The following is a 13,827-nucleotide window of genomic DNA, read 5'->3' on the forward strand; positions in this document are numbered from 1 at the left end:
AGTGATTTCAGAGAAACAGAAAGTTGTCACACAAGGTGAAAGTAATAACATTGGGTTTCATTACTTACCAGAACCGAGTAAAACACAAGTTTTTTTTATCAGTGTTCACATTGAGCATGATCTAAATTGTGATAAGTGTTTAGATAGAATGTTAGATAAGTTATATTCTGAATGGGCAGAAAGTTTCTCAATGAATCATAGGTGTGTACAGAATGTGTAATGTTGGCTCTGTCCTCTGTGCAGAACTTCTCTAAAACAATGAAATTAATACAGAAATAAAACGTTTTGATTAAGTAAAAAACATATTTAGTTTTTATTGCGTTTTATTAATTTAAAAAAATCTCATGCAAAAATGTTCTGTCCTTAATTAGCACCGTTACAGTGAATCATATGCTCATATACTGTATCATGAGACTAAATGTAGCTTTTGGTATGGTAGGGCTAATCTTTCCTTTTGGTATGTTTTTTTTTTTTTTTTTACTTTGGTATTCATGTCCACATGGGTTTTCTTTGTGTTTTTTCAGATTTCTCCCAATTCCCATAAACATATTGATTGCTGGATCACTCATTAACACACTCACTCCTGTCTATGCTGGTGTCACTGCAGATCCGAGCTCACCCTGGTGCGTTGGCATCTCAACCAAGGTTTATTCCCATCTCGCGTGTTACTAGGACAGACAGTTACTGAAGGGAAAAGGAACAAATGATTTCTGTACTATTTATAGCCAGCAAGTACTTGAAAGTGATACTTGAGTTAAAAAAATAAATAAATAAAAATTACTTTGGAAAAAGTTAATGTCACCTTTTAGAATATTAGTTCAGTAAAAGTCATAAAAAAATATCTGATATTTATTGTACTTTAAGTTACAAAATAATTTCCTGATATAAGTAAAAGAAAGAAGTGAGCAGAATTTTGATTATGAACTATATTATAATGGCTTTCTTATAGCGAAGCATTATAGGTCAAGGGTCCCACACCTTCTTCTAAATAAATTTTCTAAATTTTTTTTGAGGAACAACAATACTTTTGGAGAATTTAAAAAAATTTTGGAGAATCAGATAAATTCATTCTTATTTACATTAAAACACTGATAGCCAGCCCATGTAAAATGATTTGAGCAAGGTTTGTAAGAAATCCTGGAATCCTGAAATGAACTCTAGCCTCTCGTGTGTTTTTCTAAAGTAAATTCTGAAATCTTAATTTAAGAATAAGTGTAATAATAATAATAAAAAAAAAATTTATTGTATTGTTTTGGGATAAAATTATTCCGTTGTTATAAAGATGAACACCCCACATTGCATGGCCATGTATATTCACGTCAATACGGCTTTTTATCTTTTAGGGAAATGGAAGAGGATTTATTTAGATTGTAATGAGGATGTAAAAACAGGTTTCAGGAGTCGAATCCTGAATTACGTTGACATTTCTGATTTAGCAGAATTAGCTCATTCTTTTTAACATAAACGTTTTTTAATACAAAAAGTTTTGAAATGCACTTCAAAGTCTTAAGACAGCGATTAAACAATACAAACTTCTCTGTCCAATAAGTCTAAGCTTTAGCTCGGTTTTGAATACAGCAGGAAAGACGCGAGACATTTACAAATGAGGCACCTGAAAGAAACTCATCTCATCTGAGCTATCACAAAAGTCCCCTCCCATACATGATGTGTGGTTTGTGGTCATGCAGCTTAGCCGCCTGTACTTGACAAAAAGTGATAATATGCTGACATGAGTTGCTCAAGGTTTCAGTTTGAAACAAAAGAAGAGATGACACTTAATTTAGAAGGCGCTAAAGTTCTGGACTCTACTTACTCTAGCAGGTAGGGTCATGAATTGGACTATTCCGGACGCCTGAGCTGTTCTACATCAGAACCTGTCTGTATTCCGAACACCATGAAGACTCTAGGACTTTTGTTGCTTGTTGTTGCAGTGTCGCTTGATAAAGGTATGTCTTTTCACATATAGTTACGCTAAGCAATACTTATCATAGACGATCAACAACCACAAAGTGTAGATGTTACCGGTGTTACGCTGCACATCCAGTACAGAGGTTAACCAAAGACTTGAATGGGCTTATCAGTGAAATAGAAGCCGTTTTTTCCTAGATGTAAAATTCCTAGATATAACCCAGTTACAGATATAAGCTTGGAGAACATACTGTACAGGATGAAACAAAAGTCTGGATCCATGTGCAACAAACAAACAAACTCAGAGACATAAATTATGGCAAATGCCTAAACTGACAGTCTGCGACCTTGCAGCTTGTGTGTGTACAGTATGTGAATACATCTCGTTTGATTTTGGTGAACATTTGATGATGAAATACGAACAGATGATTTCCTTGTTTAGTATAACAATTTTTCTGGATTGATTCTGATAGACGTCTGACCTCAAATAAGATCAAAGATTTATAAAAATATAAAAATATTTTCTGGTGTTAGACTTGAGGATGTCTTTGGTCTAAAATATCTAAATAAAATAATTATATAAAATAAAAACAAAAAAATCATATAAGAAAAAAATGGCAGTGAATTTAAACTTTTGAGCTACTTTGTATAGCAAATTTCCTTGTACTGGAAGATTTAAAATAAAAAAAATAAAAATTATTAAAGTTTTCTACTTAGTTTTTTATTAAATTTGAAATAGTTTTGCCTTGTTACACTGTTTGAAAGAAGAAAAGACATACATCAACACAATTCCAATAACAGCGAAGTAAAAGTTAGGAACACAATTACAACTGTGTTATACAGCAGAGTTAACGTGAAATGAAATTGCGTATGATAGCCAGGGGTTAAGTGTGAAAAACAAGACAAATTTTAAGTTCACAGTGTACTAACAGCAATAAAGTGCGGCAATTATACAACTCAATGAGCATTGCACATGCATATGAGTGATAAATAGATTTAAATAGATGTAGGTATTTTGCAGGTGGTAACAGGGGGCGAAAAGACATGATTGTGACCACTTTCAGTTACGGTTTCAGTTTTTACAGAGACGGCTTGTAAAGTTTAATGGTCACAGGACGAAATGATCTCCTGTGATGCTCAGTAGAACGCTTAAGATGACTTAAATATGTGCTGTAAATATATAATTACATAATGACCCTACTCATAATTTAAGACAAATGTCTCAGCCTACAGATTTTGCAAAATGTAAATTCTATTTAAAATCGCTGCTAAAATAATAAAATAATGTTATGTATTTAAGTGTAAGTATTTGCAAATATTGTAGACTAGAAGCTCATAAAATATTGAAGTACTTATTCCTGATCTTGAAAAAAAAAAAAAAACTCCCCATCCTGATACTGACAACATGTTTTTTGGTCCTGATGTCCTTACAGGTGCAACATGTAATGTCTCGAGTCCACAATGTTACAAAAATACAACTCGGCCCGATGATGATTTCTTGTGTAAATGGGAGGACCTAGACCGTTCTCCAGATGCTATTTATACTATTTTTATGCGGTATGTTTTTTTTCTTTGTTTTATGATGTTATTCAATTTTATTATTTTTCTTGCCATAATCTATAACTTATTCCAGCACATGAGTTCACTAATTTGTACCCCTTTTATATATATATATATATATAGTATATGTATATATATCATACAAAATAATTATTTCTGGTATGATGGTATCTGGTATGATGGTATCTGGTATGGATTCCAACATTGAGGTTATGTGGGAATGTTTTATGATTTTATTAAAATGACTAAATAACAACCCAATTCTGTTTATCTCCAGGAGTTCATCTGTTAATGATACCTCATATGCTAAACAGTTCAGTTCTGGCAAACAGTTGTTCAAAGTGCTCCCTGTAGAAGATCTGGTCACAGAACGTCCTTTGGACATATGGGTGCTCAGGCAAGTATCCAATGTGACCTGCAGCTCACCAACCATCTCTGTGTTCCTGAGCAATTCAGGTAGGATTGAGGAATTAATTTAATAAAACTCAATGCTTTAACAATCTAGTCTACATTTGCTTGTAAGGTTGTACAGAAATATGATTGCTCAGACCCGTCCTGAGTATTAGCACTTCCTGGCCATCCAGTGATTCATTCAGGACTTTTTTATGCATCTGTTTTGCACTTGTTTCTAATGAAGTAGAGTACTCTTATTTTTGAAGTACTTATATCATCATGTCATCATTTTTGGCAAATAAATTTGTGTTTATGTTACGTCATCATACTTTGCTACAATTACTCCTTAATACGTCAAAAACACTGCAAAACATTCTTTTTTTATTTTGCCAACAGTTAAATATAGTTCACCCAATATAACACAAAGAACAAGGTCAGCTGAAAATATCAAATTAAGCTGGCCAAGAGTGAATGACAACAAAGGTGCTATTCATGAGATCCGATGGAGGAAGATTAATAATACGTGGAAGAACGTAAGACATTTCTTTTTTGTTGCTGTTGTTGTTCCTTTAAGCAGTGTCACGGTGTATTTATTTACTCATTTATATTCTTCAATTTCAGACAACCTTTAAGACAGAGGATGACAAAAATAACGGTTTGTTTCACTTTTTATTTAGAGCAAAGCTTGTCCTCCATGTCGTCCTGTTAAGAGAGAACGAATACATTTGATTGAACGCTGGGGTCGGGATGTAAAAATCATAAAAAAGGAAAAAAACATCAACCATGGACGCTTACACTATAGTGACTACTGTACTCTAATTTTCTTTCAGTCATTCGTCTGTTGGAATATTTTCTTAGAATTCTGCTAATATTGTCATAATGATGACTCATTCTGAATATGTGTTGAAGGTGAAAACTGCACATACTAAATGTTCCTTACTTCAGTCAGCACTGCATACGAATGTCAACACAACTGTATACATAAAGTCCGGTATATGGAGGTGTAAAGCATAAACAGTTTCCTAGTGCAACGGAAAAACACAGTGACGCTATTTTTTTTTTTCTTTTTTAACATTGGTATTGCATATAATATACCACTGAAACATCAGCGGCATGGATACTGAAAGCAGAAATGAAATCCTATAAATAAAAAAATAAATGCATACTAAAGTACTATATTGAGCAATGCTAAAACGTATTTGACAAGACTGATATTCATATTTGAGGATAAACTATGAAATTGTTGTTTTCACACACTACAGGTATTTGGGACTCCTACACGTTGCAGCTACAAAAGCTGACAGTGTACCAAGTTCAGATACGACGGAAGGCCATGCAGAGCCTCCTCTGGAGTGACTGGAGCCAGACCGCTGACATTCCTACTGGTGATATGCCTGTTAATAATAATAATATCTTTTAGTAAAATTATATTACATTATTATACAAAATTAGTGGCTCGTGATCAGTGTTTATTGAACATGATTAAGTTGAGATGTTGTCAAAATCGGCTTCCATTGGAAACTATCTGGTAATTGTTTTTTGTGCAACCTCATAATAGGTCATGTCAGGTTCGATGTCAAAAAACTATAGCTAGTAACTTAAACCAATTAGCTAAACTTTTAGAAACTTAAAATTATACTATATACCAGTGGTAGGTGTTTTGCCTGCCATGCGGAAGGCCCGGGTTCGATTCCCAGCCAGTGGGAAGGGGTTGCGCCAGGAAGGGCATCTGGCGTAAAACCTGTGCCAAGTTGTAGTGCGGACTGGTATTCCGCTGTGGCGACCCCTTGTCGCGAGCAGCCGAAAGACCAACAACCAATTTTTGTTGGAAGAATGGAACAATGTAACAAAAGATTTTTGTAAAGATTTATGCCGTCAGTCTTATGAATGTGCATGTTTTGTATTATGGCTTTTAGCAGACTGTGTCATTTTAACAACTGATACAATTTTCAAGGGCTCTGGTTATGGATAATTGCATTTCTAAGACAAATTAACAAGTGTATATAGTGTATATTTACATCCTTTCAATTCAGAAAAAGAGCAACAATAATGCTGTAGAAGCTAATTGCGCCAGTGGGCTCATGATGCACATTGATTGTGCAAGTAAGATCTAGAACGTTGTGCACCTAATAGACGACCAACTCAGTGGAAAGACAGAAAATCTGCATTTGGCAAAGAATTTTTCATTGTTTGTACAAGAGGTGCTCAAGTCAAACTGGTACTTTTGATTGTGCAGAACAAAGTATTTCACTAGTGCTTGTTGCAGGACAATGCATGACCTCATATGTCCCGTCGCACCACATGACCTTGGCTGGAAGTTATTGTCACATCCACCGTACAGTCCTGACCTTACTAAAAGGCATTTCCACATGTTTGGGTCAACGTTTCAGACGTGAAGCAGGCAGTCCGATCGTGGCTCTGGCGTACTGAAAAATCTTTCTACCATGATGGTATTCTAGAATTACTGGTAAAATTATATTATTGTAGTAGGGGATTATATTGAGAAATAAAGGGAGTTTTTACTCTCATAACTGTGTTCTGTTAGTCTGTACAATCCAAAAACTAGAACACTCTTTGTATATGCATGAGATAGTTGGTATTTGCCCCACCTGTATATAACGTACTTCCTGTTGACTTTTAACAGTGAGACTCAGACGATGTAATATTTTTTCATGTTTCTTTTATGTGCTGAAACTTTGACTGTAATGCCCCTAAAAAACTTAATTGTCAAGTACATTGTAAGTAAAAGCACTGCAGTAAGAACATACAAAAGCGTAAGTCAACTTCTTCGAATCTTGATACTAACGCTAAACCACTTAAGGAAACAAATCAGTGTGCTCTACTGTCAAAAGAACTTTTGTGAAGTAGAATGTTTAAACCTCAGGTAGTTCAGTGGTCACAGGCTGTAGCCTGTGTTTTACACTTAAACATGTCACTGGCTGTTTTACAGAAATTCAACAACCTGCTGTGTGCTGGAATAAGACAAAGAAGGAAAACACAGAAAAATGGAAAATTGAGCTCAAATGGGATGTAAGTTCCAGATTAAAATAAAATAAGGCAAATAAGTGAAGTCAAGCCAAGGATTGAAAAATAAATGGATTGTCAATGATCGATGGTTTTAAAGTAAAAGGGAATATGTACAGTCTGGGGAAAATAAATAGAAACCACTGCAATTTGCTTGAGAAAACTCCTGGAATGTCATCAAGAGGAAGATGGATGATCAAAAACCATCAAGCGATGCTGAGCTGTTTGCTTTTTTTGCAAAAAAAAAAAGAGTGGTATAAAGTTACACAACAGCAATGTGAAAAACTAGTGGAGAGCATGCAAAGCTGTGGGGCTATTCCACCAAATATTGATTTCTTAATTCAAATTTTATTTAGCTGAAGCATTAGCAAATATTTTTTTTTTTTTTTTACATATTATTAGCATTTTGTTTGATTTAAATTATTAAAGCTCTGCAAATACTGCGTGATCCTGGGATGTGTTGTGACATCATTTCCTTTGAAAGTTTTTTTTACATAATATTTTGAATTAATATTTATATAATTTATTGCATGTTAAAATGTTTTGTTCCTTCCAGAAACCACCCCATGAAGCCTCTTTTGGAGGCGTCTCATACGAAGTGACTGTCAATTTACCATGTAAAAAGACAACAAATAAATCGATTAAGAGTAACACTTTTACATTTGTGGCTACTGACTCTGAAGCCAGGGTGTCTATCGTGGCTATAAACAAAGTCGGAAAATCGCCACCTCTGGATATCATCATTCCACCTGTTGAGCATCTCAAATGTAGGCATCTTTACACACACACACACACACACTGGGATACAGGAATTATGTTTCATCTTTCAGTTACAGTGCATATCTGCTTGTTTTTTTTTTTTTATAAAAGACTGCAACAGGGATTCGTTACCAAAACATAAAAGGTACTGCTTGGAGTGGTATAAACTCCTAGATGGTGAGACCCGGCCAGGAACGGTAAACATCACACGTTCCAAAACACTTGAGGAGATTAAAAATGGTACAGATGAGAAATACATTAATAAACATTGCAATACGTCTGTCATACCATATGTCCGCAATAACACACGATAATTAATTTCAGGTATGGAGAAGTTTGTGCGTTACTACTACTTTATTCACGCTGGAGGAAAACATAAACATCACTGTCCTATTTATTCTACAGAAGGTGGTAAGTTTAGCTGTAGAACTAAGTTGGCTGACTCTTGAGTGGTTGACTGAAAAGAGGTTTTAGGAAATCACCTTTTAACATAGATTCTTTACTTCCTCAGCACCTAGATCGGAGCCAAAAAACATCACAGTTTTAAATATCACACATGATTCAGCCGTGCTCTGGTGGAACCCGATTCCAGTGCAGGAACAGCAAGGGTTCCTGATGTATTACAATATATGGATTTCAAGAGAGGGCTATAACGATACAGGTGAGGCCGTTCTGCCACTGATATGACACCTTTATTTATATGAGCCCCAAAAACCTCAATCGGAGATCACAATAACTGCTAAACAGCACCTGGTTAAGTAGCTCGGATAAACCAAAACACGTAAAAACACATTGAGGCTCACTTACTAACAGGGTCTCAATATAACTGAGCAAAATAGACTGGATTTATTTACTGTATCTTGCACAAGTTTTGTGTTAGTGTCTCTGCTTTAAAGTGCAATAGCTGCTGTTAATAATAATAATAATAATAATAATAATAATCATCATCATCATCATCATCATAATTATAGGATTATTTTTAGCCTTTAGACATTTTTTCCCACTTGTATCTCCATCATTTCTCTTAGGCTACCATCAAGTGCCAGCAAACAAAACCAGCTTCCTTCTCAGGAACCTTGCCACAGGCTCCTTTTACACAATTAGTATCGCTGGAGGAACTAAAATCGGAGCAGGGCCCAATTCCACCAGGACCTTCTACACTCTCAGCACCGCTTTACCTGACACTGGTATGCATTCTTTCTTAAAATAAATATTATAAGGACTGTTTTGGTGTCAGATAACATGTAAGGTATCTTACATCCTTATCACCTTACATCGTCATACCCATTGTCCAATTTAAAATAAAAAGATATCACCAGTAATTATTCTCTCTTAGGGCGGAAGACGGCCAAGATCATTTTAATCGTGTGTGCAGTTGTGCTTCTGTTTTCAATCGCACTATCTATTGCTATCAGAAGGTAAGTGTAAATCTAGTTTATTAGCATATGATTTTTATGTTCTTATGAGTGTGCATGGTATATGACTTCCACTATGTTAAAAAATTCTTAGTTTTTTTGTTGGTGTGTTTAACCATTTGTACATTCCAGGCTAAGGAGTAAGCTGTTACCAACAATCCCAAGTCCTGTGATCTCTGCATCAGCCATGCCTCATATGGACAACCAGGTTAGAAGCCCTGGTTATTTGAAAGAGTTTTGGCGTATTGCTTGAAGTCGATATTTAAACCCATAACTTCAAAAGCAACAGTGTTCAATTCAACAGTCGTATCAGTGCTTGACCTACATAAGAATTTTCCAGCTGTGGTCAAAAAGTCAGCAGAAAAAACCCTAAAAAACAAGTCATAAAATGTCAGCGAGGTTGCACAGTGCATCATTTTGCAGGGTTACGGTTTCAAAAAAATAGCGTGTGTTCGCATATATGCATGTCGGTGAATGTCTAAGCTAACTGATTTACTGTTGTAGAATATGAAGACAGTGACAGAAGAGGTGGACGACGTCATTCTCTTGTGCCGAGATGTTCAGGATAAACACGGTCCTTCGTCCAAACAGAAACAGAGCACTTCACTACAAGATTGTGAGCTCAGGCTGCATGAGGATAAGGAAGAAGAAGATGAAGAAGATGATGAAGAAATTCCTTTCACTTGCTTTACCTCTGTTGACAAACCAAGTTCTTATCCAAACCCTAATTATAAAGGACAGTTGCTTCGGTTTCCTGAGCTCCTGGAGATCTCAGACAAAGGCCAGGTGGAAAGCTGTGAGGTCGGCACACCCTTATACAAAAACGGCCTGTTTTTTGAAACTAAAGGTTTGGACGGTGAAGAAATATCAGTGCAGTTATAGCCCATTGTTTACTGGAAGCATTATTGTAGCAGTGTGACTGCTGAATGAATGGCCCAGCTGTGTTCATGTTACAGAAACGCTCATGTCTTGAACTTGGACAACAAAACACAAATGTGCAGTATATGTCTGAGAATATATAAGACATGATGCCATTCAAGTACTAATATACGAAGTAATGAAAATAAACAACACAAATCAAACACACACAAAAAGGTTTTAGACATCTCCAAATTATTCTTTTTTATACTTTGTTGTCTAACATGTGACATTGGAAATAACCAGGTTCTGAGAAATGTTCTGACAACTTCTCAGCAAAATGTTCAGTTGGTGGTGATTACTCACTCTAACACCCGGTTGTGGTCATAGGTATGGGTTTACTGTTCAGGCTGTGAGTAAAAAAGCACAGCTTCAAAGACTGTGCATGAGATTACATTTGAACGGGGAAAAAGACTTTTAACATTGCACCGAAAATATGTAACGCTGTAAAATGAACGTCAGCTGAAACTAAATATAGTTCTGAAGATTTGGCAGCTTGGCAGCACAGATCTCCCCACAGATCAGATAAGAAGCAAGAGGAAATTATTAAATTGCATCTGATTTGACGTTGGATGTAGTGGTTTAACCATAGTTTCAATGTTATGTCTTTCAGGAGCCAATTAAAAACTTGTAAGTCAAGTGTTCACTGTTTACTTACTTTACATAACTTTTTTTTTTAAATGACTGATTTTTTTTATAACTACAATGTAGTATCAGTTGCAAGGCTTATATTAAAGAGCTATACTATAGAATTTATTGATTATAGAATTATGACATACCAACGAGCACGTTAATATAAACCTGTGCTTTGTCACAAAAAAAAAAGCTTTTAATCAAAAAAGCAGAGATGATTATTGCCACATTTGGTAAACTATGTAAAAATACAGCATATAATGCACATGAAATACCTTAAACTGAGTCCATAACAAATAGTGTTAGCTGAAAATTTGTTCAGAAGCTATTGCATAAGCACTGATTAATAAAGATGGTGAGGGATGCAGTGCTGCAAACAATTCATTGGCATGGAAAGTTTCAAAATCAATTGGTAAATGCCATCTCTATAACAACCTGCTGTTTGGAACAGCTGCACCATTTTGGAAATTGTTTGCATATCTTAACAAACGACATACAAAATATGAACATAAAATGTCTGTGCACAAAGGAAAGCCCTCATACCTACTGTTAAACAACATAATAGATCATTGATATTTGGGTTGTGTTTAAAATTGGTAATGAATTCTGTTAAATACCAGTGACATTTGGCCCAAAACCTGGTTGCCTCTACCAGATGGTTAAAAGTGCAAGACATTTCAGGAAAAAAACATGAAGACAGCAGGGTGCTGTTATTCTCGCTCTCTGCTGGAAGACTGGAAAGCTGTACTTTCTTTCTCTCTCTCTCTCTCTCTCTCTCTCTCCCTGCTGAAAGGCTTTACAAAACATTAATTGTGGTGTGTTGAAAGAATAGAGTTTGCATTAAATGGTCAAAACAGTTTTGTAAAACAGTCATGTCCTTAGGCTATTCATCATTCATTTTATGTAGGGTGCTGATCACCAGAGTTGTCTGTACAGCTGTGGCCAAAGGTTTTGAGAATGACACAAATATTAATTTGGTTGAATTAGTTAAAAAAGTCTGCCACCTCTGTGTTTTTTTTTTTTTTTTTGTTTTTTTTTTTAGATGTGTTTTTTAGATGTTACTATGGCATATTGAAGTATAATTACAAGCATTTCATAAGGGTCAAATGATTTTATTGACAATTACATTAGGTTTATGCAAAGACACAATATTTGCAGGGATGACCCTTCTTTTTCAAGACCTCTGCAAATTTGCCCTGGCATGCCAACAACTTGCCTGACTGATGGCAGCCCATTTTTGCATAATCAATGCTTGGATTTTGGGTTTTTGTTTGTCCACCCAGCTCTTGAGGATTGACCACAAGAGACGTTGCTCTCGGAGGATGATTTATAGCATTCTTTATTCATGGCTAGAAAATATCTAAAATCACTGAAGCAGCAGAGGTTGTAAAAATGAATATCTGTGCTATTCTCAAAACTTTTGGCCAATGCTGTAAACTTTAGCACCTTATTGAAATGTGAAAACATGGGTGTGTTCTTCTGCCATCTGCTGGTCACTTCATAGAATACAACACATTTTGTTTTTCATTAAATTTCAAAAGAAGTCGCCCAACCGTTCTGTTAGGGGTCAGTAGTTGATCTTATAAGTTAAACAAAGGAATTATCAATGCACTTCAGATTTCATATTTATAATGTGCCATCACCATTTTTGGGAGAAAATTCATATGTATAGATGACAGTTTAATGTTGCTTTATCACAATCTCTCCTCATAATTTGTACAATACATGGTATAGCAGTTCATATATATTTGCTAAGTGCATGATATACAAGGCTACATGGTCACTATACTAAAAAATAATGACAGAACTGCTTTTCAACTCGAAATTCCTACTCGGAGTTTTTCTGGAGCGCTTGCCTCCTCCGAGTTGCTGCTTCATGACGTCATTTCAACATGGCGGCACTTATAGTAAAAAGTAATAACAAAAAACAACAACATGGTTTAAAGTTTTTATGCAGTCTTCTGTGTTCATGTTGACATTTTAAATGGTTAAATACTGATGGATACTTTAATCATTTACATTTTAATTCGTTTTCTGAAAGTTATTTTAATTAGACTGCTTTTTCAGTGATAAACAGTGAATTATCACTGTTTATCACTGACATTATTGTTATAATAATAATATTAATAATAATAATAATAATAATAATTTTGGTGGTATAGTGGTTAGCTCTGTGGCCTCACACACAAAGGGTTCGATTCCCGCCTCGGATCTGTGTGGGTGGAGTTTGCATGTCCTCCCCATGCTTGGTGGGTTCCCTCTGTGTACTCCAGTTTCCTCCCACATGCAGATTAGGTTAATTAGTCTTCCCAAATTGCCCATAGTCTGTGTTCTGCAATGGATTGGTACTCAAGTCCCCTGGGATAGGTTCTAGGCCCCTCATGACCCTGAACGCAGAAGAAGATGAATAAATGAATGAATTATTCATTTGTTTGTTTGTTTGTTTCAAAGCACATGCCCATGTGAGGTGTGTGTGTGTGGAGGAGAGACCAACATACAGACAAACAAAGAGCAATAGTCAGAGGGAGAGACAGACAGAGTGACAGAGAAAATAAAGACAGTCTGAGATAGAAAGAGCAATGAAGAATGTGTGACAAACAGAGACAGACAGAGCAAGGAACTGTGTCTCACAGACAGAGCAAGCACTGTGTCTCACCTGTTAGTGTGAAGCTGTCTTTGTGCTCCCCTAGTAGGTGTCACTGTTAAAATTGGGAATGATTTTGCTCATTTTGTTGAAGAACTCAGTTGGACTGTAGTTATATTCAGTGAGTGTGAACAAAGTCATATCTGGCATAGCGTCTTCTTTTGGGGTAGCAGGGCTGTCTGTGTGCCCAGTCTCAATGGCCAAGTCATGCTTGCTGATTCCAATTTCCTTTTTATGTAGTTTGGGAAAGTCACCGAGGTCAGATATACAGGTACTGTCTGTATATCTGTATGTATTGTCTGTTTAGAGCCAGACAACAATGAGTTTTACTTTGGAATTTAAGGTTGCTTTTCCACATAGGTATAATGAATAACTTTCAGTGTTTGCTAATTTTGTTACTTCTAATGGTGTTTGGTAGCAAAAAAAAAAATGGCATTTTAGCAATTATTTGTTTAGCTGTTTTTTTTTTTTTTTTTTTTTTTAAATAAGCATATAAAGGGCTCAGGATTGGGCAATATAGAATGGCATATTATTTTTTTCAGCACAAAATAGACAATATAATGAGCAGAGTTT

The 13,827-nt window shown here is 35.6% G+C and overlaps 1 protein-coding gene across 1 annotated transcript; it reads left to right on the forward strand.

Moving 5' to 3' along the window:
• Positions 1-1,679: 1,679 nt before the first annotated feature.
• Positions 1,680-10,616, forward strand: il12rb1 (interleukin 12 receptor subunit beta 1). Its single transcript, XM_053512428.1, has 15 exons — positions 1,680-1,946; positions 3,342-3,465; positions 3,746-3,924; positions 4,258-4,394; positions 4,483-4,516; positions 5,124-5,246; positions 6,812-6,891; positions 7,442-7,652; positions 7,756-7,884; positions 7,969-8,055; positions 8,156-8,305; positions 8,673-8,831; positions 8,981-9,062; positions 9,192-9,267; positions 9,564-10,616. The coding sequence occupies exons 1-15, from the start codon at positions 1,895-1,897 to the stop codon at positions 9,939-9,941; spliced, it is 2,001 nt and encodes a 666-aa protein (XP_053368403.1). The 5' UTR covers positions 1,680-1,894; the 3' UTR covers positions 9,942-10,616.
• The last annotated feature ends 3,211 nt before the right edge of the window (positions 10,617-13,827 follow it).

The sequence above is a fragment of the Clarias gariepinus genome, chromosome 15 (assembly GCF_024256425.1).
Source record: "Clarias gariepinus isolate MV-2021 ecotype Netherlands chromosome 15, CGAR_prim_01v2, whole genome shotgun sequence".
Taxonomy (NCBI): domain Eukaryota; kingdom Metazoa; phylum Chordata; class Actinopteri; order Siluriformes; family Clariidae; genus Clarias; species Clarias gariepinus.

Excerpts from the sequence above, each read along its gene's own strand:
- il12rb1 (XM_053512428.1), top strand. The coding sequence starts at position 1,895 with ATGAAGACTCTAGGACTTTTGTTGCTTGTTGTTGCAGTGTCGCTTGAT. Across the intron at positions 4,395-4,482 it reads TTAATAATACGTGGAAGAAC|ACAACCTTTAAGACAGAGGA; the intron begins GTAAGACATTTC and ends CTTCAATTTCAG. Across the intron at positions 6,892-7,441 it reads AAATTGAGCTCAAATGGGAT|AAACCACCCCATGAAGCCTC; the intron begins GTAAGTTCCAGA and ends TGTTCCTTCCAG.